The following is a 15,665-nucleotide window of genomic DNA, read 5'->3' as shown; positions in this document are numbered from 1 at the left end:
ATATACCCTGTTAAGGTTACGATTCCACCAGTGTGGTTTGTTTTTAGAGATTGTTTTAGGCTTACTTCTAGTAGGTACAGCAGCCTCTATATAGCCATTTACATGGTTGTAAAAGGTGTCTGTGACAATTCTGCATATGTTGCTGTGAATGGCTAGGAGAGGCACTGAATTTTGATAGCCTATCAATTAATAGGATGTAGTTTGCTTTGGAATAGTTCCAAACTGTTAATAGAGTTTTCTGGGGTTGCCAAGTTGATTTTTATTTCAAAGGAGACAGTTTTTTTTTTTCTTAAGGAGACAGCTTTGTTGTCCGACCAGTGAGAATGTCACAGTTGGGGGTGGGGGTGCAGTGCTCTCCCTTACTGGTGAGTACCAGGTCCAGTATATTTAAACCTCTTGTAGGTATGTGCACTACCTGGTCAAGGGTATTTGTGTTAATAAAATCCAGGAATCATTATGCCTGTGAATATGAGGCACGTATGTTTCCCACTGTATAAAAGGGTAGTTAAAGTCTCCCATGAATAGGATATTTAGTTTAATGGTGAGCATCTCCATTAGCCTTGGGTACAAGCTATGGGATTCTAGGGATATAGAGGGTGATCTGAGTTTGCTATGATATGGTATTGAACTTTGTCTATGATGATTTGCATACGGATAAATTCCAGGGCATCATCCTGTTTAACCAAATTAGAGTTATGCTTGTTGCTAATATAGATTGAGAGTCCTCCACCTTTTGTCCATGTTTGTGCAGCCAGTGATTTAAATGTGTGGATGACACTGGAACCTTGCAGTGCCAGAGAACTTTCTGCAGATTTAAACCCTGTCTCAGTAGAGTGAATTGGTGTATGTGTGGTGGATACTATGTATGATGGATATAGTGTGCGTGTTCTTGACAACCTGGTATGTATACCAGATTTTTGTCTCCAATGAAATTGTGTATATGCATCTCTTGCATACAGTGTTTGTTTTTTTAAGGATTAAGTGGTTGTCTGTGAAAAAGAGACAATTGCTACATTGTCTCAGAATGCCCATATCTACCAAATTGGCTATGGAGACATTTGGAAATTGCATATTCATGCTGTCTGGATCTATATGTCGGTGGGCTACTGTAGGTCGTGGACTGGGCTATACAGAGCCCTTGGCTGGTCTCTGGGGTTTGGCATTAGACTAGGTTAAATTGTGCTAAGATCTGATAGTAGTGTTGTTTAATGTGCAATCTCTAGCTCTAAGCTTGTCTCTCCACATTGGCTTTATTTAGCCACACTAAGTTACAGGTTTCATTTCTAAGGGAAATTTTGTAGATAAATTTACTTTCTGGACATTTGTGTCTGTAGAAAGCACTGTTAACCTCTTGACATAATAACACTAAAAAAGTTTGCTTGTGAGTGTAATGCTACAACAAAACAACTTAAACTACATTGACAATGTAATTTCAAGTATTGGGGACCTTTAAAATGATTTAAATACAAAATCAACAAATAAAGCAGAAATAAAGCAGTAGCACTTTAAACAGTTAACTGAACTGCAGAACAGTAAAATAAATCTATAACTAAAATAATGTAAGCGAACCAAAACACAGACAGAGTAAAAATGTATAATGTTTTAATAAAGTGGTAAGCACTTTTGCAGGTTAACCCCCATCTTATTCAGACCAAAAAAATAACTCACAAATTTTTAATTGATTATATACGTTCATCCAAAAAAAAAAAAACAACCAATAAAAACAAGTAATCAGTTAAGTAGTCCATATATCTCGCTATTAACTAATTTAACCATTCCTTAAACATTCTTTAAAATATACAATGATTTAAAACCTTTCATAACTTAAATTATAACTTTTATATATAACAAAGAAAGATGTTTAAAAACGTATCTACGAACGTCTGCAGAACGTTCGTATCCATACTACTGCTGAATATGTTGCATAAGCCTTCTCTCTAACTGACTCAGTGTAATACTAAATTACTATAATTCACATTTTTTGTCATCTTTGATGTATCATCATTGTAACAAAATCCAACCATTTTAACATGATATAATACAATTTTTTTCAAATGTTTGTTGCACACTCCTGGAAATCCTCAATGACGTCTGTGCAGCTGCCCCTGTTGTAACATAAATAACAAAACACTGAAGATCTAATACAATAAATCAACACACTTATCTGACATACTACATGTGAAATCTAAAATTAACTTATTAAACAGATAAAAAACACTGCAGTTATTTATGAAATGTGCAACTTGAATGTTTAAAATAAATGCATGTGTTCTGTGGTAGGCCCCTTTTTCTTCTGAGTGACTAAGTCATGAGTCTCTATTGTGTTTTTTGAAAATGTATCAGAACTCGGAAAAGCTCAACAGATAATCTGCTCAATCCCAAATATGTTCGGGGCAGTCCAAAACACAGGGAGATTCCAAATATACCGAGACACCTTGAGTCGTACAACTGTGTTGATAAATATAAAAAAATGATTGGAAAATATATATAAAAAATATATGTGAATGAAATTAAATGATTAATATAATTAGATATAAACCTACTGCTTAAAACATGTCCAATGAACTCGGAAGTGCTAGAGTTATAAAAATGTATCTGTGAAAACCTAACAAATGCTATTCATAAAACCTAACCAAAAAAAACAATAAACTACCCTACCTAATACTACCAAGCACAGAAGTGCACAACATACTACAATATGTAATCCAAAAATGAAATATACTAAAAATGGATACTAAAGAAATCTCACAATGCTGTTAAACCTCTTAAGTAGCTTCTAATCTACCACTAGTGAAATAGAAACAAATAAAATACCTTATGTAATACTAACAATAAAAAAGAAAGACATTATATAGGGCCTGCTAGGTATAATGGATTGATACAGACTGGAACTTAAATGTACTGACTGTAATACATCCCTGAAGTAAAAGACCCAGATCACATGCAATATAAATGATTGTAGCAAGTAAAGATGAAGAACTAAAACTATGCCAAAAACTAGATAAATCACCTAAATTAGCTTTTAATACAGGTTTTAAGGGAGTGAAACCATTGAGCCCTGTAATTCCATCTGCCTGCAACCTAATAATCCATTTAGTTTCATTAAGTTATGTTTTATTGCATATATCCCCTAGTCTTTGACTAACAATGACATTTTCTATGACTAAAAATTTAAACTTATGCTCGTACATGGTCATCATAATGTACTTAGCTAATGCATTAGTATTGTTGGAGATCCTGAAACTATAAAGATGTTTGTGGATTATGTCTCTAAACCATATTAGTTTTACAGATGTAAAATTATCTACATTCAGTGCAATAGCCAAATAGATGATATTACAATTTGCTTGTGAGTTAAATTTGTAACATTTCCTTGTGACCAGGTGTATGAATTGTCCACTACTATCAATAACTTGACAGTAGTTACATTTCCCACAAGGTTTGATTATTCTTAGCTCTGAAATCTTATTAATTTGTAGGCCGCCTCTCTACTGACAAAGCATTCATTTTATAGACTTTTTATTCTTATACCTGGAGGTTGGATGTTCACCTATTATTCCTTTTATTCTATTGTTGGTTGTTAATGTTCCCCAGGTTTTACATGTAATGCTGGTAATCTAATTAACATTACTGCTATAAAACATGGAATGCCTTAGTTTGTTCTTCACATTACAATTATCAGTTATCCCATGTTGTTCATATGAACTCTCTGAAAAATAAGGTTTACCTTTGGTTGATCTCAGTGGAGCTACTTCACCTAGAGTTCCTTTAACTTCTGACTGATGATCCCTTCTAGCCACAAAATTTTGATCAGGTTCTAGAGCTCATCCATGAACTTGCTATTATCAACATTTAATTTAGATGCTCTAATGCCTTGTCCTTTAATGATATTCTTAAAGATATATCTGGGCTGCGTACTCATACTGTGTAACAATGTGATACGGTAACATGGCTTATGATATGTTGTTGTCTTAATTTCACCATGAATGGCCTTTATTACTAAAACATTCAAGCAGAATTCTATCTTAGTTTTCGATTATTTAACTTCAAATTTCAAATAATTGGTGGTGGTCTGTATATAATATGTGAACTCATCTAGTTTGTTGATATTACCGTCCATATTAAAAAGATGTTATCTACAAACCAGTGGTAAAATGGGATATGTATTCCATATCTATCTACATGGAATACATATTTATACTCCCATATCGCCATAACTAAACTGGTGTAGCTGTTTGCAAAAGACGTGCCCAATAGTCACGCTTGAACACAAACACATTAAGGACAATATCTATAAATGTACATAATAACCATATAAACTTATTATTATCACTGTAGAGACTCGGATATTCTTTAATAGATTCTATACCTGTTTTATTGGGAATGACTATAAACAAGGAACGGACATCCATGGTGACTAATAGGCATTCTTGGTTACCATTTAATGCATTAGTAAACATATATAAACTTAAAAACTGTTGGGTGTCTTCAATAATATAAGAGTTCTTATCTGCTATAGAACAAAGATGTTTTTCTAAATATATTGAAAAAAGTTCAGTTAACCAACAAGTTCCTGCTACTATGAGTCTAAATGGAGGTAGCAAGGGATTTTTATGTACCCTAGGGATGCCTTGTATAATAGGTACAAGTGGATATTCAACCTTAAAGTGTTCGTATAAATTGACAGTGATATCCCCACTATATAATAACTCATGTAGGAGCCTATCTACTTTTAACTTCATACTTTGTACATCCTTTAACTGAATGGAAGAATATGTAGTATGATCTATAGGCATGTCTTCCATAGTTGTATTATAAAACTCATTGTCCATAATTACAGTAGGACCCCCTTTATCCACTTGTTTTATAGTACTAGTATAATCATTTTGTAACTCTATTAATGTTTTTCTCTCTTCTTTTGTTATAATAAACATTATAAGTATTACCTTTTATGCAAGGTGTCATAAACCTCATTAGATCACATTTTATTAAAGGTTTCTATTAATGGATATGCTGTAGGTATAATAGTACTAGGTTTCTTATAAATATTGACTGCTTCTGTAGTCTGTGTTTGATAATTTAATTTCAACATAACATTTCTGAGGAACATATTTAAATTGATAATAGTGTCTGTCAAATCAGCTGATTGTGATGGAATATATGAAAGTCCTTTTTCTAATATAGCTGTAGCTTCTGCAGGCAATGTTTTATTGGGAGTATTCCAAACTAATGAGTCTCTGCTGACTTCCACATTTTCTTGATAGTCTGATACTGTCCATTCCCTGATGGTAATTTCCTCTTGGTTCTTTCTCAACTCCTGGAATGACTGTTTTGTTTCAACTCTCTTCGATTGATGGGTTAAGAAAGTTTGACAAAAACCTGTTCTAGTGATGTATTAGGTCTAGGTGGCATGGTTTTCCTACTGATGTCTGACTGGACCTTCAGACCATCTCTGCTGTTCACTGATTCTCCTGAACATTTAGAGAGATTTGTAATAGATGGCTTACCATCTATAGACAAACTACTAGAAAGTTAATTCATAGCCACTGGATCTGTGTCATTGATGTTGTGATTAGTAATGGCTGTATTTACTGTATGTACATTTTCTCTCACTTTTTGTTCCTGTCTATTATTATTTCTTGGTCATGTAAAAACATGTCCTTTATGAAAATCGTCCATATCTCTTTTGATCTTTTTGTTTTTTGCATACAATAACTTCTGTTTAAGCAATGTGACGGTGTCTATTATCTCTGTTAATTTCCTTCTACAAAGTGTTCCGGGAAAGTATCATCTAGTTTACCTTGACGTTTAATGCCTGCATCAACTTCTCTTCTGTTTTAAAGAAGTTGTTAAGAAATTTTATGTAATTAAATTCGGTTTCTGTGTCTAATTACTGCCACTGTTTCACATTAGCTCTGCAAGTTGAGAACTCTCACCCTTGTGGTATAATTTTAAAGTGAATACAGGTTTCAAAATGTTGTCTGTGTGTTTGATAGCATTTTAACTTAAAAAGTTCATCCTCCAGTGCATTTGCTTGTACTCTGAAATCATTCTTATCTACTTGTTCATTTACTTCAGTAGACTTAAAACCAACAGATGAATACCGTAATACCGGAGTATCATTCATGGCCAAAAATTCATCCTGTCATTTATATTGTTTAGAACAGTGTCTACTAATGACTCCTGTATTTTTAACATTGTGTCGTCCTGCATTGTCTACAATACCTTCCAAGTAATTATTCAATGGGTTGCAGTCCAGTTCTAAATCAACAGAACCCTCTGCCATGCTCCAAGGCTGATGTAACATGATAAAATAAGCATTAAACAAAATAACACCAGCAGCTAGGATAAATGGTTCACTTACAAACGTCCACAAAAAAGCTATAACTAAAGTAATGTAAGCAAACTGAAATACAGCCAGAGTAAAAATGTATAACATTTAATAAAGCGGTAAGCACTTTCACGGGTTAAACCCCAGCTTCTTCAGACCAAAAAAAAACAACTCACAAATTTTTAATTGATTATATACATTCACCAAAAAAAAAACAGTAAAAACAAGCAATCAATTAAGCAGTCCTTATACCTCACTATTAACTAATTAACCATTCTTTAAACATTCTTTAAAATACACGATGATTTAAAACCTTTCATAACTTATAACATATATAACAAAGATGTTTGAAAACGTTGTATCTACAAACATCTTCAGAACGTTCGTATCCATACTACTGCTGAATATTTTGCATAAGTTTTTTCTCTAACTGACTCAGTGTAATACCAAATTACTATAACTTGCATTTTATTTCTTCTTTGCTGTATCATGTACCAAAATCCAACCATTTTACCATACTACAATACATATTTTTTAAGACATTTGTTGCGAACTCCTGGAAAATCCTCAGTGATGTCAGTGCATCTGTCTCTATGGTAACATAAATTGCAAAACACTGCAAATCTAATACAATAAATCAACACACTTATCTGACGTACTACATGGAAAATCTAAACATAACTTATTACATAAAAACACTGTAGTTATTTATGAAATGTGCAACTTGAATGATTAAAATAAATACATTCTGTAGTACACCCCTTTGCTGCAGCGGTTAGCGTTGTCGCCGCACAGCAAGAGGTTCTCCTATTCGATTCTCAGCTGGAGCGCCTTTTGTGTGGAGTCTGCGTGTCCTCCATGCGGTCGAGTGATGTTAAAGATATGCAGGTAGGTGCGAGCGTGAATGAACGTGCCTTCTTTAAAGGTTGGGCTGGCAACTCGGCACCATAAAAATCTACTGCCAATCATGAGTGGACTGGAGTTCCGCTGTGGCGACCCCAAACCGGGAAAAGCCGAAAGTCTTGTAGTACACCCCTTTTTCTTGTGAGTGACTAAGTCATGAGTCTCTGTTGTGTTTTTTGAAAATGTATTGGAACTCGGATAAGCTCAACAGATAATCTGGTCAGTCCCAAATGCCATGCTCGTGGCAGTCCAAAACACAGGGAGGTTCCAAAACTAGCAAGACACCTTGATTCATACAACTGTGCTGACAAATATCAAAACAATCATCGGAAAATATATATAAAATATATATGTAAATTAAATGACTAATATAATTAGATGTAAACCTACTAATTAAAACACATCCAATGAACTCGGATGTGTTTAGAGTTATTCAAATTTATCTGTGAAAACCTAGCAAATGCTGTTCATAAAAACCTAACACAAACAAAAAGAATAAACTACCCTACCTATTCTACCTAGCATGGAAGTGCACAGCATACTATAATATGTAATCCAAAAATGAAAGATACAAAAGTGAACACTAAAGATATCTCACAGTGCTATTAAACCTCTTAAGTAGCTTCTAGTCTACCACTAGTGATATAGAAACAAATAAAATGCCATATCAAATGTTAAGAAATAGAAATAAAGACATGTTGTATAGGGCTTACCAGTTATAACGGATTGATACAGACTGGAACTTAAATGTATTGACTGTAAAACATCCCAAAAGTAAAAGACCCAGATTACTTGTAATATATAATGACTGTAACAAGTAAAGATGATGAATTAAAACCTAAAACTACTTCAAAAACTAGATAATCCAGCCTTTTCCCTTCTCATTCAGGCCCCGAATGCTCCAATGCTCCCACAACACCTGAATTTCACTATCTCCCTCTTGAGAAGTCTGGGGTTCACCATAGATCTCTAAAGGTCATCCTTGGTACCCTCATAGACGCGTGTGTTCCTGAGATGCCGCATCCTAACAGACAAAAATGATGACTTGTGTTCCCCAGAAAAAATCGTGACACGCGCTTCTTATTTCAGAGAGTTATTACCCCTTAAACCTCTGTCTGCCAGGGAATTTCTCAGACTCCAGGGGTTCATGGCATCCACCATACCCATGGTATCCCTGGCAAAGCTTCACATGAGGAAGTTTCAGTGGTACTTGAGAACAACCTGGAAACAACATTTGCACCCCCTGGAGTACATGGACCCCATGTTACCACTTCTTTCCAGAGAACTGAATTGATGATTAGTCCAGATTCAGACCAACCCAGGCCTTACCCCTACAACCCCTGCCACCCAATCACGACCTCTTCACAGATGCTTCATACACAGGGTGGGGAGCAAACTTGGGAGAATGGAGAGTGAGGAATGTATGTACTTGCACCCAACTAAAAGAGCACATCAATATCAAGGAGATGAGAGCCTTGATATTGGCCTACAAATTTCCAGACATCATCTTCTACCAGCCACGCTGAGTTGGTTCACAGACAATACCACTTTGCAGTGGTACATCAACAAACAGGGTGGGACATCCCAAAAGTAAAAGACCCAGATTACTTGTAATATATAATGACTGTAACAAGTAAAGATGATGAATTAAAACCTAAAACTACTTCAAAAACTAGATAAATCACCTAAATAATTTCCTAGCTTTTAATACAGGTTTTAAGGGAATGAAACCATTGAGACATTTAATTCCATCTGCCTAAAACCTAATAATCCGTTTAGTTTTGTTAAGCTCTATTTTATTGCGTATATCTCCTAGTCTCTGACTAAGAATCACATTCTCTGACTAAAAATTTAAACTTATGCCGCTACGTGGTCATCATAATGTCCTTAGCTAATTCATTGTTATTGTTGGAGATCCTGATATTATAAAGATGTTCACGAATTCTGTCTCTAAACCACCTATTAGTTTTACTGATGTAAAATTATCTACATCCAGTGCAGTGCACTAAACAGATGATATTACAAGTGTTACAATTTGCTGGTGCATTAAATTTGTAATATTTCATTGTGATGTGGTGTATGAATTCTCTACTACTATCAATAACCTGACAGTAGTTACATTCCCCACAAGATTTGGTTATTCTTGGCTCTGAAATCATATTAATTGATAGGTACTCTCTCTGCTGACAAACCATTCATTTTATAGACTTATTCTTATACCTGAAGGTTGGATGTTCACCTACTATTTCTTTTATTCTATTGTTGGTTGGTAATATTCCCCATTGTTTACATATAATGTTGGGAATCTAATTAACATTATTGCTATAAAACATAGAATACTTAAGTTTGTTCTTCGCATTACTAGTATCAGTTATTACTTGTTATTCATAGTTTCATTTCTAAGGGAAGTTTTATAGATAAATTTACTTTCTGGGCATTTGTGCCTATATAGGGCACTGCTAACCTCTTGGCATAATAACATTAAGAAAGATTGCTTGTAAGTGTAATGCTACAACAGAACAACTTACCTTGACAAGGCAATTTCAAGTGTGAGGGATCTTTAAAATTATTTAAATGCAAAATGATCAAATAAAACAAAAATAAAGTAGTACTCTAAACTGTTAACTGAAGTGCAGAACAGTAAAATAAATCTGTTACTTAACTCATTATCTCCTTAGAGTGTGGCAAGGGTGCTAAGCAAATGGGAGCTCTGAGAAAATGAGCAGAAGACAGTTTGTAGTACGGGAGGTTTACTCAAGTGCAATACCGTTTGCTGGGTGGGCACTTAGTATTACTATATGGAAAACAAGGGGTAGGAAGGTCCTTAAATAGGTTACACAACAGACAATAGCAGTAAAAGAGGGGAGGGAGGGACTTTGGAAGTCAGATTACTATACAGGGCGAAAGCCAGAGAGACACAGCCTTTTGCAATTACAGCAAGAGAAGGGTAGGGTGGTTCAGGAAAAAATCCAAACTTGACCTCTAGTCCTATGGGTAGAATTTCAGAAACTTTTAACTTAATGGCTCAGTGGGAGCTGGGGAAGCCTCAAAGAACAGGGGAAAAACAGTAGCTAGGTAAATAACTAAATGAGGCTCAAATGTGGTAGTAGATCACAGTCCTGCTACAACTGTGAAAGAAGCTTCAAGCCTGAGGCCCCAGACTGGGTTCAAAGTACAAAAAGCTATCTTTTACTTGTAATTCTACTTATGGAAGTAGAAGTTCAGGTTAAGGTATAAACAAGCGTTTATATCACGTTATTAAAAGATGAAAATAGCGAATGCTATTTCATCGAACCTAAAATATCTAAACCACATAATATTGAACATTCAGAACAGCAAATTTTTTCCTTGGGAAAAAAATTCGCTATTCCGAAACACATACACACAACACAAGCACACCTAAAAAACATCAATACACACACATACACCTATAATCCTACAACTAACCCTACACTAAACTATACATACACTACTATCTATCCACTTACCTTAACCCAAACCCTAACCCTAAGGTTCGTCACTATCGCACACTCACCTAACCTGCCCCTAAACCTAATTCACCTAACCCGCGCCCTAACCCTAACTCACCTAACCTGTGCTCTAATCCTAACAACCACACAATCCCACACTTATCTGAACCCGACCCGTAAATCTCCACCACAGCGCTGAAAATAGCGACGCGACAGAGTGGTGTTCTAAAGCTTTGCTATTTTTAGCATTTGATTAAAAGTGGTCAATATTAGAACAATCGAAGTTTTAAAATTTCGATGTTCTGATATAGACCCATAAACAATGCTAAAATCTTGCAGTGAAACACAATCTTCACACAGCTGCAAATGATGCTACAAGACTAAGATCCCAGAACAAACTAAAATATGCAAACATATAACTTTTTTGGTTAATCCGTAGACAGAGAAGTACGAAAAGTATCATCACACAGATCAGTATAAATGCAACTTGAAATATTTAAGCAGAATTTAAATAAAAGCTTGTTTTTCTTCCCTTTTGATGAAAAGGGGTGTGCAGAAGCATGCAGGAAGGACATTGTGGGTCTCATGGTCATGTGGTTTGCATTTTCCCCTGTCCAAGGGTAGATTAGGCCATTGCAAATGCCTTTGTTGCTGAGATACTGACAAGTATAAAGCACTCTTTTGGCTGCCCTCCCTCTTTGCACAGCTGTCTTTCTGATCCTGGGCAAAATTCCCCAGTAAGGGGAAAAAATGGACAGTGTACAGCTGGAAAAAGGCTTGAGGGTTGGTAGACACGGGAGCAAAAAAAAAAATCACACAAATATTAATTATTAAAGACAAGATATTTAGATAGTTTGTAAAATGGTCTTATGTCACAGTTTGCCAAGGTTGTTGTTGTTTGTCTTTCAGCTTTTCCCAGTTAGGGGTCACCACAGCGGAACTCCGGTCCGCTAATGATTGCCAGTTGTTTTTTATGGTGTCGAGTTGCCAGCCCATCCTTCAACGAAGGGCACGCCCATTCAACATGGTACACAGTCCAAATTTTGACTCTGCCAAACTGCAGCCTTTGCTTTACCTTTCATTTTACATGTTTAATTCAAAATGTAATTGACAGAATGGACATGAATATTATTACTGAGGATTAAAAAAAAACACAGTCCTTCTGCAGTGATCATACTAGGAAAGTGTGAATCTGAGAAACTCACCATAGCTAGAGTATGTTTTACCATTTAGATTTTCATTTTACACTTTATCCATAAAAGCCTCAACAAAGTGAATCCTCATTACTCACATAGTTAAGTAGTTGTTTATGTGGAACATGGCAGTATACTTATGTTGTCCTTGTCAGCTGAAATATATAAAAAAAAAAATTCAGTGTGTGTTTATTTAGTCATTTACTCATTTCCTTTTTGAATAGTGGAACCAGACTATTTGCACCATATTTTGGAGCTCAGTGCATTGACTGTGGTTGGTTTATTTCATTAATTTGTTGTAAAATATATTTATTCTACTTGAACAGTAATTCCTTTTTAGACATATGAAATGTCTCCAGTAATGCAGAGCTAGGCACTGCTAGTGTGTCTCACTCAGATATTCCTCAAAACAAATACAATACAATTTTGTAGTTTAATAATGACAGTATAAATACACTGGCAAACTATTGGTACATTTCTATCCTTAGTATGAAAGTTAAAGTTGATTTTTAAATGTTATTTTCTTTTAGGTCTTGAGGTATGCGACTCCACTGTGTATGACCAAATGATTCAGTCTGCCTTAAATAAAGGTAATACCGAGCTCTTAATACAGCCAACTCTTCTAGGTGAAAGACATGCACCTAATCAGCTGGCATCAGTGAGCAATATATCTGTGTCGAACCTTTCACTGGGTCATGTGATCAGGGCTTTATGCCAAGGTATTATTCAGAATCTGCATTGCATGTTACCATGCCAACATCTAATAAAATCTGGTGTGAAAAGGATTATGGGTAGTGGAAGTGCTCTGTCTAGGAATGAGGTGCTGAAGCAAGAATTTGAAAGACTCTACACACTTCCTGTTGCCTATGGAAAGAATGTGGACTCTGCTGTGGGAGCAGCTATGGTAATGCTTTGTGACTGGTAAACTTCAGTGCTGCTTCACAATTTCATACAATTCCAGAAAGGCACTTTTCTCCTTAACATTCCACAGTGCATAACTGATTTGAATTTCTGTTGGTATCTTACCATTGATTGTTCTCAGATATGAACTGCTGTATTATGTTATTTGCACAGTTCTAATTAGGGAAAAAGTAAAACTTCACCTTTTGTCATTTTGTATACCAGTGAAGTATAAACTTTACTTTTGCTTGATACTACTGTGTACTTCAGACAGCTAAATTATAGTAGACTGTGAAGAATCTTTGTCTATGCACTTTGCTTACTTTGTAATCATTTTTTGATTTTTTTTAGACTTGATTATGCCTGAATTTACATTCCACATTTTACAGTTTGTCATCAAAATGGTAGTCATGTAGGTAGAACAAATTAAAATTACTGGTGGTTTGTTTCAGATGCAGATCAGTACAGCTGTAGTGCTTCCTTGGTTATATCAGCTGTACATGTTAAAGGATAATGTTTGTATATCTGAAGTTAGGTAGAGAAGTGGGTACTGAACTCTCAGCCATGGATAGTTAATTGAGACTTTGCAGAACCCACAGGCTTCATGTACTAAATGTCTGATGTATATGGCTTACTTTTAGTGCACATTTCACTTGCATTAAGTTAACCAAAAAAGACCTGGCAGAATTTGTAAACCATATAATTAGTTCCTTCTACAACAAGTGAAAATGTGTATTAATATATGCTCTTCTCATTCTGTCACTTGCACTGATTTGAGACTGAATACTGCTACTACTTAAATGCTTCATTTAGTGTGGTATGCATTATTCTGCATGCTACACTTGATCGGTTCAAGAGCATCACCGAGAAGCTGATGGTTCATTTACTGTCTATTGAAAATGTGTTGTACTTAAAGAATTTGGTAAAAATTGTAATCTGCAAAGCTGACCAGTAACTTTGTAATGGACCCTTGAGTAAAGTGCGAAGAAACTTAATGCACAACTACCCAGCTGATGCATCTTTTATCCACTTAATATTTTTTTTTACATTTGAATGGTTAGTGATTTAATGAATATTTAATGTTGTTGATATTAAGTGATAAAAATAAGTTAGATGGTTACATGGTCTCTCTGTTTATCATTGTTCCAGTTTCTTGCTTATATGGTTGTGCAGTGCTATATAACATTGTCTTTGAAGTACATTGCTGTTGGGCAAAGTGAATCAGATTTCCAGTTAAATTCTGCTTCTCTACACCAGAGGTGTATATAGTAGTTTGCAGTGAGTGATGAAATAGGGAATACTATAAATATGGCTTGCTTTATAACTGTTGTTTGTAACTTGACTGCAAATTACTTCATAAAATAGCATTTCACATATTGGGGTGTATATTCAACATTTTTCTTCATATGGAAATGTTCATATGGAAAATATTTGGTCACTGTATATCGCACATACACACACACGCACACACATTTTTATTTACTACATTTTTGCTTCTCTGTATTTCTAGCACAGTGACAGTAAATCATTACTGTGTATTATGAAGAGAGAAACATGCAGCTAAAAATATCCAGTACTAAAGCTGCAGCATTGAGATGTCTGCTTTTAAGGGTTAAGCATGCTGGTTACAGAATTAGCTGCAACATTGAGATGCCTGCTTTTAAGGGTTAAGCATATTCGTTACAGAATTAAAACATGTGCCTGTGAATCTGTTTGACCTTCTCAGTATTAGTAGTGAATATCTGCAGGCTAAATGTGAGAGTTGAAGAGGAGAGAGCTGGAGAAGTTTATTATTTAGATTTTGGTCCTCCTTGATTTCTTGTCAGCATTTGACACAGCTAGTAACAACCTTCTTTTTCTTTTTTAAGAAAATGTTATTAATTTAACATATTTACAATATTGTGACAATGTGAGGTATTGCCAGCTATGGCAGAAGAAGTAGGGTAGTGGATGTGTAACATATGCCAGCACAGCTAGCTGGAATTTAGTAAAGAATTATATGTTATTTGAATGTCAAACTGGTTAGTACAGATGCTTGTGTTGAAAATGGATTTGTAAAGTTGCTTATGTTAAAAATATACCAACAGTGGGTCCTGACTGGATTGTAACTGAATTAAATATATATGTGTTTACAAAGGATACTGGAAGAGAAGATGGTAAGCTTAGCTCTACCTAACTTTGAGAAATGGTAAGAAATTAAATTACTGTGGCTAGGCCATAACAATGTTATCTCACTGTTTTGAATGAAACCAGAGACACTATCTGCATAGTTTGTTAGTCTCTGTAGGAGGAGTAGAAGTTTGTAATTGTTTTATGACTTACAGAGACTATAGTAGCTCTGAGCAAAGCTGTTGTGCATGTATTATTGACAAACAGGTGCTAAATCCTGGCAGTTTCTAGCAATCGGGGGGGGTTGCATAGCAACTAGAAGTCAGGTAATCAGATGTATGTGATGTCATTCTGTACAGAAATAATATTTTAATATTAGGTGAGACAGAAGTCTGAGGGTGGTTTGTTTCTTGGAACCTGACATACAAGGATCCTGCACCTACTTCATCTTGCCTTGCTGTATGAAGTAAGTAGGAACAGTAATTCTCTAGATAAATCAGGAAAACATAGTGAGAATAGTTAAGTATTGTTTTTCTGTAACTGTGTGAATATTTCCAGCTGTGTTATTTTTAATGTTTCCTGTGATTGAAACTCTGGTGTTTATTGTAAATAGATATTTCAGATTTTCCTGTTGTTTTATTATTTATTATTAAAATTATTAAATATATATGGCTGATCCTTTAGAGAATATCATAACCTTTGAGAGTACTTCTGTCTATCTGTGATACTGTGGCCACTCCTGAAGCCTGGCTGTTTAGT

General features: G+C 35.1%; 1 protein-coding gene across 2 annotated transcripts in view; it reads left to right on the top strand.

The window, feature by feature from the left end:
• Positions 1-14,173, top strand: part of SHPK (sedoheptulokinase) — a 525,836-nt gene extending 511,663 nt beyond the window's left edge. For both annotated transcript variants that reach the window (XM_044054329.1, XM_044054330.1), the window contains exon 8: positions 12,428-14,173. In XM_044054329.1, the coding sequence (XP_043910264.1) occupies positions 12,428-12,822 (395 nt within the window). In that variant the 3' untranslated portion in view covers positions 12,823-14,173. The remainder of the gene's footprint in view (positions 1-12,427) is intronic.
• Positions 14,174-15,665: the final 1,492 nt, after the last annotated feature.

The sequence above is a fragment of the Protopterus annectens genome, chromosome 13.part0 (genome assembly GCF_019279795.1).
Source record: "Protopterus annectens isolate FY-2018-M chromosome 13.part0, PAN1.0, whole genome shotgun sequence".
NCBI lineage: Eukaryota > Metazoa > Chordata > Ceratodontiformes > Protopteridae > Protopterus > Protopterus annectens.
Note: the sequence above shows the minus strand (reverse complement) of the source record. Positions and strands in the feature narration are given on the sequence as shown.